The following is an 18,998-nucleotide window of genomic DNA, read 5'->3' as shown; positions in this document are numbered from 1 at the left end:
TTTCCCTAAGATTCAGCTCAAATACCATCTTCTATGCCATGCTTCTTAGACTTTTTCCACTTGTGACCCCTTCAGCTCTTCTTAAACTGTGAGTCGTGGTCCACAGTTTAAGAAGTCCTGTATCTATCTACACAAAGCCTTTTCTTATTCCAAATGTTAGTGCAGTATATAATCTAACTATAATTGTGGTCATAGATGTTGTCTCTTGATAAAATATGTTCCTTGAGAGCAGGGACCATGTCATTGTTTATTTTTGTATTCCCAAGCTCTTAGCCCGATATCTAGCATAGAGTAGGCATATAGTAAATGCTTATTAAATTATTTTAGAAAATACGAATTTTAAGATTTGTTCATATTTGGGGAAAAAAAGGACTTAATTATGCATGATGTATTAATAAGTACTCATGGCTATCATCAGAGGTTATAAGGGTATTAGTTTGCATATTGTAGGATTTGGACAATACAAGGATAATTAAGTAGGGTGTGTGTGTGTGTGTGTGTGTGTGTGTGTGTGTGTGTGAGTGTTGGTCCTTTCTGTTTGAAAACACTTTTTTTCTAAGTTTAAAAAAAGTTCCAGTACATTACTTAAGCTCTTTGGGCATTGTCATCTAGAAAATGACAGTATTGGTCATTTCCAGCTCAAATATTGCAAGATCCATTTACGAGTGTTTGTGATCTTATGTTTTAGAGATAGAAAATAGCTTTAAAAGTACTTATATATAATTAGATGAAAAGTTCTTTATTTTTATAAGGTATGAAAAACAATATAGTATAAAGAACATTTGACCTGAAATAAGTGGATTTGGTTTTAGTTCTAATTGTGCCACTACCTACCTGTGTGACCTTGGGGAAGTCAGTTAACATTTCTGACTTTATTTCTTTGTCTATGAAATGAAAGAGTTAGAGAAAATAAAGTAGTTGAGGACTGTGACTATTTCCCTTTTGTCTTTCTGTCTCCATCCTTGCACAATCCTAACATTAGTACACCTAAAAATGCTTTTTTAAAAAATTTTGATTTATTGTATTAAATTCACCTTATGTTTTCCAGACCTACATTTTTGAGATTCTATAATTTAGACACTGCAAATATGCTCACATTTTGTGAACATCTTATGGCAGAGCACTTTGTATCTTTCATATCCCACTTGACTGACTTCTTAGGGTCTTTATTCACCATTGGCTTCCTCTCCCTTCCCCCCCCACCTCTGAATCTGTCTTAAAAGTCAGTAATGATTGTTTGACTCATTCTTCTCTGGCATCTCTCACCCATTGCATCCCAAGCCATCACTAGTCATCTTGACTTATGTCTTGACCCTGGGCTTCTATGATTCTAGAGGAGAGAGTGAGGCTGACTTTGAGCAGCTCTGCCTCACTTAAATTCAATTCACATGCAAGATAAGGTATCATCCTCCTGATGTCAGTGAGAATGAAAGACAAACAACAACATTCATCATTTATTTAAGTGAAAGCATGGAAATATGACTTTTCATCCCTATCCTATATGTCCCCCAATTGCATTGGCTCCTATTTTCAGTGAACAAGTAAGTATCATCTCCAAGGTTATTAAAAAACGTTCAAGTATCTTATTGAAATAAGAATACAGAATAGACTTTAAAGTAAAGAAAGTCTTTCATCCTGAAAATCATTTAACAGTGAAACATTTATTAAAATGTTCAGGGCATTAGATATACAAAAATGAAATAGTCCCTACAAGGAACTTGAGAATCGTCTCAAGTGACTCTATATATTCAGACAAATAAATATAGGGTAATTTTAGGAGGGAGAGAGCTCTTATTAGCTTAGGGTAGAGGAATCAGGAAAGGCTTTATGGGGAAGGAGAGATGGGAGCTGAGTCCTGAAGGGAACTTGAAATTCTCAGAGGTTGTAAATGAAGAGGGAGGGGTCATTCTGGGGATGGGGACTAGTCTGGGCAGGGGGAAAAAAAAAAGAAAAAAGGAACTTTTTTTTTTGCTTTTTGGTGAGGCAATCAGGGTCAAGTGACTTGCCCAGGATCACATGGCTAGTAAGTGTCGGGCCAGCCTCCTGACTCCAAGGCTGAAGCTCTGTCCACTGACCCACTTAGCTGCCCCACTAAGGAACTTTAATATGGGAGCTTTGTGGATGATGAATTGGAGAAGGGAGTGACTAGAAACTGAGAAACCAATTAGAAAACTATTGCATTAGTTCAGGTAAGAGTTAATTATGATGGTGACCTTGTGAGTGGAGAGGATGGAAGTAAGAGATGGGAAGGTAGGATAGACCTGGTATCTCATTGGGTATGGGCAGATGAGAGAGAGGGAAGAGTCAGAGGTTGCAAACCTGGATGACTGACAGGATGTTGTTTTCATTTTTTTTTTAAAGGGAGGGACCTGGGTGACTGACAGGATGTGATTCTCAATTATTTTTAAAAAGGGGGGGAGTTTGGAAGAGAAATTATTTTGGAGGGACATATGAGTTTAACTTTTGATATGGTGAATTTGAGTTGCTAATGATACTTTCAGGTGGTGATGTCTAGCAGTTAATGAACTGAGACTAGAGTTCAGAAGAGATTAAGGCTGATTATAGTTTGGAGAGTTAACTGAATAGAAATGGTAATTGAATCCATGAAAACTATGAGATCTCTAGAAGAGGGAGAAAAGATTCAGGACAAAGTCTTGCTTAATGGCTATTAAGATGAACCATAATTCAGCGAAGGAGAGAAAGAAACAAACTGTTAAGAAAACAGGTGGGCATGGATCTTGAAGTCAGGAAGACTTGAGTCGGAATCCAAGTAACTTAATGTCTTTCAGCCTCATTTTCTTCATCTAATAAATGGTGATAATAATTCAACCTACCTCAGGGAGTTGTTCTGCACATCACATTACTTAATTTACATAAAGCATGAAGGTATTTTGGAATTAACAATTTGGAATTAACAAGAGATGATTGGTAACCATAGAGAAAGCAGTTTCAGTTCTGATTGAGGTAAGGGATGAATGGAAGATGAGAAAATGAAAATAATGAGTGTAGATCCTTTGTAGGAGTTTGTCTGTAAAAGGATGAAGTGATACAGGACAAAGGTGAGATGGTAGGTTTACTTGAAGGTCTTTTGAGGGTGTGTGAACCCTGAGCATATTCACAGGAAATTGGGGAAGAGCTAGTGGAAGATGAGAGAGGGAATGATTGAAGGAACAGTTTCTTAGAGGATATAAAATGTGATCAAGAAAATAAGTTGAAAAATAGGTCATAGTAAGAAATTACCACTTCCTTTGAGATTGAAGCAAAAGAAGAGTGAAAGGGGCATGATGACATGTTTTAAGGTATGGAGGAGGGAAGGAGAGTCTCATGACATGGATGGATGGCCTCAATACTACTTAATAAATTAGGATGCAGGATTCTCTGCTGAGAAGAAAGGAGAGAAATTAGAGAAATTTTGAAATAGCAACTCTGGAAAGTGTGATCAGTCTATGGAGGAGAAACACAAGGATTGCCATGCAGCAATAAAGGCCACTTGACAGAGATCACAAATTTAAGGATGGATTCATTTAGCATGATTTGCCTGACTTACTCTAGCAGCATTCAGCAGTGTACAAGTAGGAGGAAAGAAAGCAGATAGAGGGTAGCAGTAGTTCAGGTTTTGAATAATTTATTTTGGTGTTGAATTAGTTTCTTTCTCATGGAATAGTTTTTAAAAGTAAAAACAAGTAGAGTAAATAATTGTAGAATTCTGAGGTTGGAAAGGGTCTGGGAAGTTATTTTGTTCAGTTCTTATGCAAAACAGGACTCTCCTTTGATTATTAGTAGCAGGATGTCAGAAATAGATGATGCATGTAAATTATATTGCTTTGAATTAGTCTGCTATCCCTTTTCATTCATTAACTGGTCCTGTGAACAGTAACAGTATTTACATCTTCATCAGACATGCAAATTTTGTTTTGGCAACTTATTGAAAGCCATAGGTAATATTTTTCTGTCCTGATCCGTAAAGTCTAGCTTGAGTACTTCTAAACTTGAGCACATAAAAACCAAGCATCTTGCCTTTAGTTTTGGAAAACTAAAGTTTTAGTTTTGGAAAACACTGCAAGTTGAAATATTTAAAGGGAAATGGCACTGTATAATTTTAGGTAGACTTTGTTTTCCTTTATGTTTTAAAATCCTGAGGGTTTTTTTTAAATAATGAAGAAACATGGTAAAAGTGATAGACATTTTATTATACTCTAAAGTGTTGTTAACTAGAATAGTCCTAATAATCTTTTCACTCAGTGCTTTAAAAACTACTATCTTGTGGCAGCTAGGTGGCGCAGTGGATAGAGCTCTGACCTTGGGGTCAGGAGGACCTGAATTCAAATCTAGCTTTAGACGATTGAGACCAGCTGTGTGACCCTGGGCAAGTCACTTCACCCCAACTGCCTCACCAAAAAGCAAAAAACAAAAAAACTGTTATCTTCTTTCAGCCATATACTTAGTATAAAAAAGAATTGAAAATTATGCATCATTGTTCCACGTAGTGGTAGATTATTCTTGAGCCTGCCTAATGGAGTCCAGAAAGAAGAAAAGGGAGTTTTGCTAAATCTGGTACTAGAATTAATTTCTGAGAGACCAGCTAAGATGGTGGAATATCTGGAAAAGCCCAGCCATACTGGCCCCGACAACTCCACAAAGATCTAGAAAATGAACCAGACCAAATCCTGATCTAGAAGTTCATGATAAAGTCCTAATGAATTATTTTACCAGCTTAGTTTGACAAAAGGAAACAGAGAGATTAGTAATCCAGGGGAATGGAGTCTGGTCAAGAAGCATGCTGCCGAGCATCCCAAGGTGGGAAAGAGGCTATACCCCAGGGCAAGAAGAGGTCCCAGATCCAGCAGAGGGGCCTAAACCTGTGTAGGATTCAGGAACGGGGGCCATCTGTCAGCTCTGTCACTCACTATCTAGTTCTGGTCCCAGACCCAGGGAGATTGAGGGGAAGACCTGTACCTAAGGGTGACATTTCAGGATGAATAGTGCTTGCTTCTAAACTTGTTCCTTATCACACAAGCAGCAGCTGTGTGTCTCAGACTTCAGGAGTGGAACAGGGTCTCAGATCTTACCCCCAGGGCAGTTTGAAACCTGCAAAGAAATAACCAGAGCAAGAATTCTACACCACAGGAAGGTTATAGGTCTGTAACTCAATCAGCAGATCTTTCCAGCTGGTTGGTAATGCTTGAGTCTAGCAGAAGCTTGCACTGGAAATCCATAAGGGGCAAACCCACAGAACTGTTGCTCAAACCCAAACCTAGGGAGGTTTAAGAACTTGGACTGGGAGACAACAATCAGACTTTGCTCTGTATCAGACTGCTGTGGGAACCTGAATAACATAACACTCAGAACCCTGCCCCCGCCTCTGCCCCTGCCACGCCCCCCCAAGAAAGTAGCAGTAGGATCCAAGAGGACAAAAGCTCAGTCTAGAAATTCTTTCTAGTAGTACCCTGCTAACTTAGCATAAAGTCCAAGCTTAGGAAGGAGGCTGACAGAATGAACAAAGAAACAAAAAATGAATCCTACCATAAAGGCTTTTATAGTGGTAGGGATACCCAAAACACAAACCTAGAAGAAAAGAATTACTCTAGAACATCTATACACAAAGCTTCAAAGTAGCATACAGCTTGGGTACAAGTTCACCCAGAATTCCTGGAATAAATGAAACAAGAGTTCAAAAAATGAAATGAGTAGATGAGGTGGGAAAAATGGAAAAGGCATGAGAGCAATGCAAGGAAAAATTGAAAAGGGAATTAACAGCTTCATACAGGAATGCCCAAGACACAACCTCCCTGAAAGAGAATGAAGCAAATAGAAGTTAATGATTACATGAAACATGCAGAAAATATAAAAAACGAAGTCAAAAGACTGAAGAAACAAAAGAAAATGAAAGGAATTTTGTAGCATAAGCAACTGACCCAGAAACAGAAGAAGGTGAGATAATTTAAGAATAATTGGACTACTTGGAAGCCAGGACCAAAAAAAGAGCCACCTATACAACGTGTTTTAAGAAGTTCCAAAAGAAGACCACCCAGATCCCTGAGGAACAGAGGACAAAGAGAAAATAGAAAGGTCACATCCTTACAGACAAATAGACTGAAAGCTTATAAGATCATTATAGCCAAAATCTAGAGTTTACAGATTAAAGAAAAATACTACAAGCAGTGAGAAAGAAAGAATTCAAATATCTAGGAACATTCAGGATCACATAGATTTAACAGCCATCACATCATCAAGGAGTGGAGAGCTTGGAGTATGATATTACTGAAGGCAAGGGTATAGGCTTACAACCCAAGAATAACTTACTTACCTCCCTCAGGGAGAAATAAAGGACCTTTAATTAAATTAGAAGGCTTGTAAGCATTCCTGGTGACAAGACCAGAGATGTATAGAAACTTGGAAATACAGATATAAAAGTCACAAGAAACATGAAAAGGTAAACATGAAGAAGCAATAATAAAGGGTTATAAAAGGGTACTGTTTGCATTCCAGTATGGAGAGATGATACTTGTGTCGTAATTAGGTATCTCAAAGAGAGTCTTATAAGACAGATGACCTGAGAGTTGTGTTATATTATTATATTGTTATGAAAATATACACTAGGAGGGAATAAGGTAGAGGAAGGGTGGGGAAAATTATCTCTCATAATTGAGGTACTCACATAGAAGACTATACAAACAAGGAGGAAGGTGGTAAGGGGAGTGTGGACAACACCTGACCTTCATTCTTATCTGAACTGGTCAAAGGAGGAAGGAATACATACCAAGTTGGGTACAGAAATATACATTTCACTCAATAGGGAAATAGGAAGGGGACGGGAGGTATAAAAGGGATACTCAATTTATTAAGTTTTAAGCAAAATAACCTAAGAACATGCAAAAATTATTTATAGTAGCTCTTTTTGTGGTAGTAAAGAATTGGAAAATGGAAGCTGATGGGCTGCTCTTTAACTGGGGAATGATTGAACAAGTTATGTAAATATGATGGAATACTGTTGTTCTGTTAAGAATGATGAAAGGGATAATTTCCAAGAAACCTGGAAAGTCTTGTATGAACTAATGCAGAGTCAAATGAACCTGGAGAACAGTTTACACAGTAACGATGATATTGTAAAGACATACAATTTTGAAAGTCTTAGAACTCTGATCAGCACAGCAACCAGTAACAGTTCTAGAGAACTAATGATGACCTCCTGGCAGAGGTTATGGATTTAGAATGCAGATGGAGAATTTTTTTTTGACATGGCCAAAGCACAGATTTTTTAAATTTTATTTTACTTTATTTGCTTAACTATACATGTTTGTAACAAGGTTTTTGTTTTTCTTTCTCAATGCAGGTCAACGGTGGGTGGGAGAGAAGATTATATTACCTCCTAAGGCACACTGAAAATAAGATATACTTTTTCTCTAGAATACTGATAGACATTTGTTTGGAATCTAAAGACTGTTAATTTCTTTTTTTCCAGACTATGTCTTCAGCAGTGGTACAGTTATATGCAGCAGATCGGAATGGTGTGTGGTCAAAAAAGTGCTGTGGTGTAGTGTGTCTTGTTAAGGACAATCCACAAAGATCTTATTTTATCAGAGTATTTGATATCAAGGTGAGATTTCTTTTACTTTTACTTTGGGGTTGTTGGAGTTTGATCTTATCGTGATCTAATACTCAGCATGTTAGATTGGTTCTTTTAATATTTTAATTGCTTTGTCGCTGAAGAAACATCTTTAGTCACATGAGAAATATGACTTTTATTTGCCACTGAATTGGGGACTTTAACTAAACTGAGTACCTAGTATATCAAAGTGCTGGTAGCTACTGTAGCTACATGAACAGACAGTGGCTGCCGCAGGCTGTTTCCCTGCTCTGTGCTTGTAATAATTCTCAGTTCCCGCCAAGCTTGCTATCTTTTACTTGACGATTTACTACCTTGCAAGTCAGTCCATTTGACTTTTGTGTTGAAATCTTTCTTTCTATAGTTTGTACTCACTGCTTCCAGGTAGTTTTTTTAATGACTAGAGCTAGGATTCCATGAATGATGGGAAATCCCAGGGAGGAACTTCCTTTCTCAATGCATATCGTCAGCGTCTTCTTTGTAATTTATATTCTTAGATAGTTGCCCATGTAAACTCAGAGGCCGGTCTTGAGCGAAGGACACATCTTCCTGTCTCCAGGGTGAATTCTATATATACTATACCATTTAATTACCCTTTTCATGTAATTACCCTTCAGAAATTTAAAGAAAGCAGTCATGGCCCCAACAAGTCTGTCAACAAGATGCTGTATTTTGTTCTATGTTACATCTATACTTTGTTCAGTCATGTATGAATTATGGCATGGTTTCTAGTCATCCTGGATATTCTGTAACTACTATGGTTTGTCAGTGTCCTTTATCCTAAAAACGTGGTGCTTGGATATCACAAGATACTGCATTTACTTTTTGACTACCATAGGGTTAAAATGGATAGGTTTTGTGCATAAACTGCATTTTGCCTAGAAAGACATTTTGTCCATCTATCCCCATCCTTGCACAATGCTTAACATTAGTGCACCTAAAAATGCTTTTAAAAAAATATTTGATTTATTGTATTAAATCCATTTTATGTTTTCCAGCCCTCCATTTTTCAGATTCTATAATTTGGAAATTACAAATATGCCCAAATTTTGTGTACCTCTCATGGCAGAGAACTTTGCATCTTTCATATCCCACTTGTCCTGATTTCTTAGGGTCTTTATTCAGTATTTTAATTTCCATCTCCTTTTCCCCTTCCTCACTTTTAGATTTACTGTCTTAAAGGTCAGCAGTGGTTGTTTAACTCATTCCTCTCAGGCATCTCTCACTCACTGCATCCCAGGCCATCACTAGTCATTTTGACTCATGTCTTGCCACTAGATTTCAATGACTCTGGAGGAGAGAGTGAGGCTGAGTTTGAGCAGTTCTGCCTCACTTAAATCCAATTCACAAGCAAGTCAAAACATCATCTTCGTGATGTTGTTGATCTTCTTTGAGAACGAAGGATGAACAACAGCATTTCGCCTGTCTTGTACATTTGCATCCCACTTCTTTCAACCCAGTTACAGAAATTTTGATATCTTTATTGAATCAACACATTGCCTCAGAGTCAGTAAACATTTATTAAGCACCTGTTATATGCCAGACAGGGTGTTAAGTGCTAGAAGTACAAAGAAAGGCAGAAGACAGTCTTTGCTGTTAAGGCTCATGGTCTTGATGGGGGAAACAACATGCATACAACTAAGTACAAACAAGCTATGTAAAGGGTAAGTTGGAAATAAACAACAGAGGCAAAGCACTAGAATTAAGGGGAATTGAGAAAGGTTTCATGTAGACTTTAGCTGAGACTTGAAGGAAGCTAGGGAAGCCAGGAGATAGAGATGAGAAAGGAGAACATTCTGAGCATAGGGGACAGCCAGAGAAGATGCCAGAGCTGAGAGATAGTGTCTTATTTGAGCAACAGCAAGGAAGCCAGTGAAATGAAAATATTTACAGCAGCTGTTTTTGCAATAGCAAAGATTTGGAAACTAAGGGGAATACCTGAAGAAGTAATGTAATATAAATGTGATGAAATACTATTGTACTATAAGAAATGATGAAGGGAATGGTTTCAGAGAAACTTGGAAAGACTTTTATGAATTGATTTATAAGGTAAAGTATAGGAAATTTGGAAAGGTAGAGGCAGGAGGGCAGGCTATAAAAGACTTTGAACGCCAAACAAAAAATTTGTTGTGCTTTAAAGCTGCACTTTAAGATCACTTTGACAGATGAGTGGAAGATGAACTGGAGTGAGGATAGATTTGAATCAGGGAGACCAACCAGCAGGCTGTTGGCAGTAGTCTGGGTCTGAGTTGATAAGGGCCTATGCAAAAATTGTGGCATTATCAGAAGAGAGAAGAGGACATATGCTAAAGATGTTAAGAAGTTAAAATTGTCAGCCCTTGGCTGTGGATTATATATGTGGGGTGAGAGAGAGTGAAGAGTTGAGGATGACACCTAGGTTGGGAGCCTGGGTACTGGGACGATGATGATGAGATGATGATGCTCTTGGCAAGTTAGGAAGAAGGGAGGATTTTGGGGAAAAGATGTTGAGTTCAGTTTTGGACATGTTGAGTTTAAAGTATCTATCAGACATTCAGTTTGAGACATTTACTAGGTATTTGGGGATGGAAGACTGGAAGTGAGCAAAGAAATAAGGGCTAGATAAGTAGATTGGAGAATCATAAGCATAGAGATAATAATTGAATCCACGGGAGTTGATGAGATCGCCGAGTGAAATAGTATAGAGGGAAAAGAGAAGAGAGCCCATGACTGTGACTAGATGTACCCTAGTTATAGATCCATTTAAGAAGACTGAGGAGTGGTCAGAGAAGAAAGAGAAAGTAATGCCACAGAAACCTAGAGAAAAGAGATTATCAAGGAGAAGAGGATGATGAACATTGTCAGAGGCAAAAGAAAGGTCAAGAAGACTGAGAATTGATAAAAAGCCATTAGATTTGTCAATTAAGAGATCATTAGTAACTTTGGAGATATCAGTTTTGGTTGAATGTTGAAATGAATGAACAGTTTGGTTGGAAGTAGCCCATAGAGAGTTAAGGGAAAAAAAGGGAAGGAAGTGGAGGCACCTATTGCAGATAGCCTTCTCAAGGATTTTAGTCATAAAAGAGAGGAAAGGTATGGAACAATAGCTAGCAGATAAAATTGGATCAAGTGAAGGATTTTTGAGAATGGGGGAGCCAAGGGTGTGCATGCACACACATAATGATACTGATTTTTCATGATTAGGAAACAAACTAGTCAATTCAAATGATTTAACTAAATTTGTTTTGTTATATAAAAAAGCAGGCCGCAGATTGTGCAGGCCTGCCTTAAGTCCTCCAGGTTATATTTCTGGTAACACTTGTTTTTAACCTTAATTTTTTTGTTAGGATGGGAAACTACTATGGGAACAGGAGCTGTACAATAACTTTGTATATAATGGTCCTAGAGGATATTTTCATACATTTGCTGGTGATGTAAGTCATTGTTTATTTTAATATCCTTTATTTATACAACTACATATTAAATGCCACTGTTTATATTTATGTTCATGAAATTACTGTGTTTCTAGATTTTTGATTGCTGTATTTTATAAAATATAAAGAATGATTTTGTGTTTTTAGTTCTAGAATCTTTTCAACAAATGATCTTATTAAGTACAAGTTGCCTGCTAAAAATATATAAAAACACAGGCCATAATCATTGGAAGATAGCTTCCTTTATTTCCCAGAGAATCCATTTTAAAGTAGCATTCTTTATAGTCTTTGGATTGCATAAAAAAACGTTAAAAGTAAACATCACTTTGTATGATTTTCTTAAGTTTAGAACGGTATTTCCTCTTCTTTTTTTTCCAGTTTTTGTGATGTCTGAATTAAAATTCTAATTTAGGTCCCATTTGTAGTTCTAACAGAAAATAAAATACAGTTAATCCTCAATTTGTGCAGGGATAACATTCCTAGAAAATGACACAAAAGTAAAAAAACATGAATTTTGATACATTGAACTGATGGGAAATAGAGGGTTAGGTTCTTGTGATTACTTCATACTATAATCTTTCGCTAGAGATTGCTGAAAATGTATTTTTCTGCATACAGGTCTTTATAAGAAAGCATCAATTCTGATAATAGGCGGTTTTCCTAACATAGTAACCATGAACTAGGCCATAAAGTGCAGTGCACAAAATAAAATTGGTAACATGCAAAACATTTCCTCTCTAATAATTTACTAGAATTCTGTGACCTTTTGTGCTAACAGTTCAGTTTTTTAAAAATTGATTTTTAACAGTATTCACTTTTCATAACACATGAAATCTACAGTATCATAGCAGCAGATAAAATTCTTAAAATAAAACATTTTTTAACCTGAAACTTATCTTTCACTGTGTCAGATGGTGGTGTAATCACATTATACTGTATGCTATAGTACTGTAAACCTCTCTACTTTGGCTGCCCTCTGAAAACCAAGGGAGAGGTTGCTGAAAGTTTAGTCACTACTGTTGGAAGATGCTGAGATTAGCAAGGTCTCGACATCATCTCTAACATTTTGTCTTTGATGACTGCTGGGTAGCATCGGACCAGCTTAAAATATTCTCTGTCAGCGATGGCTGTTTCCTGCACTATTTGAGAGCCTTAAGGGGCTCGGTGTATAGGAGCATAGCAGAGGTGAGTTGAAGTTTAACTTTGAGGCTGCCATTGATGATGGGATTGCAGCCTCAGTGTCTCCAGCCAACTGGTTTGTTAAGCCAGCGGTGGCAACAGACAGTCCGGCAAGAAGTTTATCTGACATCTTTATTTTCTCACTAAGCTGCATGCTTGAGCTTAGAGCCCAAAGGACTTGCACTATGCTTTCGGGGGTTTAATTACAACACAAAACTTGAGTTTTAAAGGCAAACAATGAGAATATGCAACAAATGCAAGATGAGCTCTTTACAGTGGTTAAGTGAACAAGACCAGTGAAACTCCTAGTAGGACACCAGCCTTTCATCAGACTTGTGGGCATTGTGCCTGTCATGTTTTCTCTACTTCACGTAGCCCTGAATGTGCATGGTTGCCAACATGAAAGGGAAAATGATGTCACTAATAAAATCACTCCATCGCTCAAAGTTACAAAAGTTGAATGTGCACATGTTGAGGATTGGCTGTATAAAATAATACATTTAACTCCAAGTATATATTTCCAGTTGAAGGCTAGGGTTGTGTTCAGTACTATACCATTTCTCATCCTTTACCCTAGTTAAGACACAGTAATTTTATTTTTTGCAATTGAAATGAACCATTGTTTCATGTACCATTTGGAGCTTTTTTTGTTTTTTCCTGTGTATCTCAAGGCATATCTAGTAATAATTTCCTTTTTTTCTCTGAATTTTAACTTCTAAACAATTTTAGACATGTCAAGTTGGTCTTAATTTTGCCAATGAAGAAGAAGCAAAAAAATTCCGGAAAACAGTTACAGACCTTTTGGGGCGGCGACAAAGAAAATCTGGTAAGATCTTTTGCCAAAAAATAAAGGAGAAAGAAGAAAATGTGGTGGGCAACTAGTTTTCCAAGAGTCAGATTTATGCAAGGGTCAGTCCAGTAAATCTTCCATATGGGTGTAGTTTATCAAATCCATATTCATGGTACTGCTTGTGTTACAAAAGAAAGAGAACAAATTCCTGTCCTCATAATGTACAAAAGATGACAAGAAATACCGTTCAGGTGGTTGGAGTTACAGATTTGAAAAGAGTGCAAATTTGGAAAACATCTACATAAAGGTGATTGTTGAGGTTCTGATAGTGGGGTGAGATTCCCAAGAGAAATAGTGTCCAAAAAAAAAGAAGATAAAAAGATTGAAAATAGAGGTCTGGGAAATGAGCTCTCAAATTTAGAGGAGGGGAAGAAGAGGAGCCAGGAATTGAGACAGAGAAGGATTTATCATAGAAATAGGAGTAGAATCTTGAGAGTAAGTACGGTGTCAGGGAAGCTGGGGAGAGTTTTAAGGAGATGGTGGTCAGCAGTATCAAATGCCACAAAGAAATTAAGAAAGATGGAACCTGGGGAAAACTAACAAACAGGAAGCAATTAGGGAAAAGAACAAAATTGTATATAATTATCTAGATTATATTGAGTGGACTAAAAGTGCTATAGTTCTTCAGAAATGAGGGAAAACTATATTTGGCTGGCATAGTTAGGAAGTCTTCATGAAGGAGACAGACCTTGAAACAGTACATGAAAGATTTCATTAGGTAGAATTTCATTGGGTAGAAATAGGTCATTTCATGTTGAAGCAGCAGTATCATAGAATCCAGAATTTCGATGATAGAAACCTTTGTGGTTGAACCAGATGAACACTGACGTCCTTTCTGGTTCTGGGTTCTGTTTCTTATCGTGGGACAGTGAGTTTGAGAAGGCCCCATTTAAGTGGAATGTTAGTTTTGTTTTAGAGAATGATGTAATACAGATTGAATACATGGACCAATGAAGATTATAAAAGGCCTTACTATGTATTGGATTTGGAGAAAAGAAAATAGATTTAAATCCTAAGCCTTATACTTAATAGCTGTGTGACTGTAGGTAGGTCACCTAATGTCTCTAAACCTCTGTTGTCTCGTGTAAGATGGGGATAATATTTGCATTATTTGTTATTATAGAGGACATTGTAAACAACATAAAGCACCAAGGAATTTGAACAACAGCTGTTGTTATTTTTAAAGAGCAGTTGCAGGAAATCAACATTAAGGAATAGATGAATATGAGACCTTTCAGAGGAAGAAATTAGGATTTGGGATGAATGAGTTAAAGATTAAAGTTTTGAGCTTTTATTAGTGGAAAAGACTACTAGATAGGCATCTGTCCCTTTAATACATAGCAAGAACAATACATCAATGTAGTTAGACCACTGATTTTATATCTGTAATATTAAAAGAACCAAATAGTATCATAGCCACAAGTATTTCAAGCTAAAATTAACTGAGCCATGACTTTAACACTGCTGTAATTACATTCTACTGGCATCTCTTCTTCTCCACTCCTCTGAGGATGAAGAAATTCTACCACATTTTTACACCCCTTTCAGAGTAAAGAACTTAATCTTGGTGCTATTAAAACTGCAACTTAGTTGTTTCTTCTTTGGAGCTAATTGCAACTTCAACAGCCTTTATTACCAGGAAGGTATGACACTTACACCAGTGATTTTTTTTTTTTTTTTTTTGATGGCTGTCACATCTTCAAATACCAAGAATCATATTGATGTTGATTCTGTCTGTTATTTAGAATGGTAATACCTAACTTTTATGTAGCACTTTATATTATCTCATGTGTTTCCCCTAGCAGCCCTAAGAAGCAGGTCCCCATTTTGCAGAAGAGAAAACAAGATAAGTGAGGTTAGGTAACTTTCCCAAGGTTACACAACTAGTAAATATCAGAGGCAGGATTTAAATTCATATCTTCTTGTCTCCAACACCCTCATCAGAACACCACCTAACAGCGATCTCTGATTTAAAACAACAAGGACAACCAAACATACTTACATCATGCATGAAGCTTGAATTCTTTATATTTAATTGTGATTCAACAAATAAGTTAATTCTTTGAGGCATGTTGTTGGATACTATTTTTCACTCATGGTACCTCATTTTCCATCATGGTACCTCATTTTCCATCTTTAGTTTTAGTGCACATTATCTCATTTAATCTTCAGCATCTCTGAGGAAAGTAAGAAAGATGTTAGCCCTATTTTGCAGATGAAGAAACTGAAGCTTCATGGGGCCTTGAAGTGGCTTGCCCAAGATCACTTGACTAATGGTGAAGTCAGAGTAAAATCCCAGTCTTCTGTTTCCTTGTCCAGTGCTTTCACCCTTCTCTGTGCTACCACTGTCATGTTTGTTTTGGACTAGGATTGATTCAGGCAGTTCTTAGGTAGTTTTTGTTTGATATTAGAACAAAATGAGATACTTGCAGGTCATTCAGCAGTTAACAAAAGGAGATGTACTTAGCCATAGGAGAAGAATATTCAGCACGTATAGTCATCGAGGACACCTTGAGTTAATTCAGATGAGCAGAGCTGCCTTGTTCAAATTACCCATCATGACCCCGCCCCACCCCAGCCAAGCATCAGAGTGCTCCTGGCACTGCTTAGCCCACCAGAAATTGCTGTCAGCAGCCTGAACCAACCAGGATTTGAGGATAGTCTCAATACCTTTTTAGGAAAAATTAGTCTAACTTGCCCAAGATAAAGGGTTAAGATATGGTTCTACCAAAGTATTTTTCTGAATATAAATCATATGTAATATTCTTTATAGAAATAGTTTTTCATTTTTCCCCCTTATAATAATTATATTAGTTTGAATTCTTAAAGATAAGGTCAGATTATTTTCTTATTCATTTTTCTTCACTAACATGTGACTGTAGTAAAACTTTTCATATCATGTTTTCATTCAGCAATTAATTTTGTGTGAAGAACTGCACTGAGTCTTGTGGGCAGTATTAAGAAGAATAAGATGCAGATCTTTTTTTTTTTTTTTTTTAAACAAAATTTCAGTCCAATAGAAAGGGATCACATATGTACAACCATATGGCACCATTAGAATATGTTAAATGCCTTAAGTGGGGCAGCTAGGTTTCGAAGTAGATAGAATGCTGGGGCTGGAGTCAGAAAGACTCCTTCCTGAGTTCAAACCTGGCCTCAGATACTTACTAGCTTTGTGACCCTGGACAAGTCACTTAGCTCTTTTTGCTTTATTTTCCTCATCTGTAAAATGAACTGGAGAAGGAAATGACAAATCATTTGAATCTTTGCCAAGAAAACCCCAAATGGGGCAATGAAGACTTGGACATGACTGGACTGAGCAGCACCAAATGTCTTAACGTTTTATGGATATTCAGAGTTTGGAGACAGCACTCTGAGTTGAGATGATCATTGAAAACTTCATAGAGGATGTAGTGAGCCAGGCCTTCAAGGTTTGGTAGTGGAAGACCATTAGGAAAATCCAGCTATACCAAAATTTTTGGCATTTAGAGGGATCGTGGGGGATAATGTTAGAATGTTATCATAGGACCAGATTTCTAATAGCCTTAAATATCACGCTAAGGAATTTAGATCTTCAGCATATATTTTTTCTTGAGAAGTAAATGGTAAGATCATTACATGCTTTTAGTTTACTCATGAATTCATATGAAGAATAAAAGGTAGTGGGGAGAGGTAGACATTTGAGAGACTATAGTAGCAATCTAAATGAGAGATAATAACATCTTTGACTTGGCCTGTGATTATAGAGGTAGAAATAAAGAAATACTCACGCTTGATCTCTGGATGTGAGCAATGAAGAAGAGAGGGAGAAGTCAAGGATGACTGAAAGAGTGGTTCAGTAGAAATAGGAAGACAGACCCAGTGGATTGGGATAATGTATGATGAATTTGTTTTTTATCACAATGAGCCTGTGATATCAGCAAGATTATGTATGGAAAGAAGCATACATAGATTCGAAGTCAGAGAATCTAGGTGTGATTCTTCCATTACCTTGTCAAAATTACTTAACTTTGTTATAGATGAGTTTCCTCTTTTCTAATAAATAAGGTAGTTGAATTAGATAAAATCTCTTACTGTTTCTTCCAGCTCTAAATCCTATGATCCTGGGTACTTGATTTGCATTACATTATTGGATAGGGATATATTTTGAATGAATTCAGTAAATTATCTTCCCGAACTACCAGAAGCAGTAATAATACATTTATGTTTCTCAGTTCTAGGATTAAATATTAACAATTACTTGGTGTAGTTAGTTACCCAGTAATTAATTTGTAATCCTTTGGTTATCTGTAAATATATTAGAATAATTCTTCTGTGAAGCATATATGTATTTTTAGATTTCATGCTAAATTATATGGTGTGTCACTATGATTGGTGTTCTATATACTGTGAAATTTATTAAAACCAAGTAACAGCATATTGTAATTTACTTTAATAAAACCTAACATTAAAAAATGTAACTTAAAAATTGATGTATCAGCAATTGACATACAAAAAGCTGACTTTTATCACAGTTTGCAAGTATAGTTCAATGTACAATATACAAAATGTACAAAGATTAGATTTACTTTAGAGTTTATGGAAATGTGACTAAAGCAGTATATGTCTGTAGAGTTTTGGCTTTTTTAACCCAAAGAACTCCATTAGAATCACAAAAAGACAAATCATTATTAATAACAACATGTTGTTTACTCAGATGATCCTGTTGGGCCTGGTCTTTGGTAATGTTTCCTTTTAATGTACAATTCTACCAATTAAGAGAAGCAAAAAACCCAAAGTATGTGTTAGGAAATGAAACTTTAAGTGTTTGTCGGAGATGGGGCGGGGGGTAGGGTTTTAGATATTTCCATTTTATAAAATCTTTTTATCTCTCTTTTTTTTAAAACAGAGAAAAGACGAGACCCACCAAATGGTAAGCATTTTTCATTATTATTCCAAAATTGGGCTCTGAATATTTGTCTTTCTAATCATTGTAAAATTATATACCATATTATGACAAAACTAAAACTTGTGAACAACTATTATTTTAATGTATATAAAATACTTTGCAAGCTTTAAATCGCTGTGTCATTATGCACTAATATTTTTGCTGTTTTCTTCTTTATTTCAATTTACAAAATTAAGTGCCTGCTGAGGGCAGGCACTGACTTGGTCCTGAAGGAGCGAAGTCAAAATGAAGTAGTTCTTTACTGGGAGAGGTTCCATACAATAAATGCCAGGAGAGAAAAACCACAACTTTTACCAATAATCAAGTATCTGAGCTGAGCGACCGTGAGGAACTGGGGGAACACTGAGGTTGCATACCTTGGTGATTATGGAAGGGGAGGTATTGCCTTTGATGGACATAGAGGAAAAAAGGCAGCTTTGGAATAAAAGAGAATGAGTTGTTTTAAATGTGTTGGAGATATCTATAGGACATCCAGTTTGAGCTCAGGAGAGAGATTGCAGAGGTCAGTGATTCATTGGCATAAACCTAGAGGAGGTAATGATCTTCAGTGACCAGCAGAAAATTTTTCTTAAATATAATAATGACATCTGCAGAACTGTGTATAAAGACCTCCTTTTTCTTTTCTGCAACAAGGTCTCACTTAACTCTGTGATTGTGTGGGAAGGGTGGGTGGCACAGCCTCTGAATTTTAAAGATGGTAATGAGCACCCAGAGCAATTTGATCAAGGCCTTTTTCCTGTCTTTTAAAAGACTGGATTTTATGGAGTTTATTTTAGTTTATTTATTTAGATAAGTAGAGTTTATTTTCCCATGAAGATAGTCTTTGACTTTATATTGAAGGACATGCACCTAAATAAGATTTATTAGACTACCAGAACTTCATTACCACTATTGTGAATGGGATAATAAAGCTGGATGATGATAATTGAGAAATTTTACAATCGGCTCTTGATTGTTCTTGTTTTCTCCCCATTAAAACAACTTATATACTCAATACAATTA

General features: G+C 36.5%; 1 protein-coding gene across 1 annotated transcript in view; it reads left to right on the top strand.

Moving 5' to 3' along the window:
• WASL (Wiskott-Aldrich syndrome like) overlaps positions 1-18,998 on the top strand; it is a 109,054-nt gene that overhangs the window by 42,514 nt on the left and 47,542 nt on the right. Inside the window, exons 2-5 of the mRNA XM_027855148.1 lie at positions 7,463-7,597; positions 10,933-11,019; positions 12,928-13,024; positions 17,937-17,960. Of these exons, the coding sequence (XP_027710949.1) occupies positions 7,463-7,597; positions 10,933-11,019; positions 12,928-13,024; positions 17,937-17,960 (343 nt within the window). The remainder of the gene's footprint in view (positions 1-7,462; positions 7,598-10,932; positions 11,020-12,927; positions 13,025-17,936; positions 17,961-18,998) is intronic.

This window comes from Vombatus ursinus, unplaced genomic scaffold (genome assembly GCF_900497805.2).
Source record: "Vombatus ursinus unplaced genomic scaffold, bare-nosed wombat genome assembly UNPS02010788.1, whole genome shotgun sequence".
NCBI lineage: Eukaryota > Metazoa > Chordata > Mammalia > Diprotodontia > Vombatidae > Vombatus > Vombatus ursinus.
This window is presented reverse-complemented; position numbering and strand designations above follow the sequence as displayed.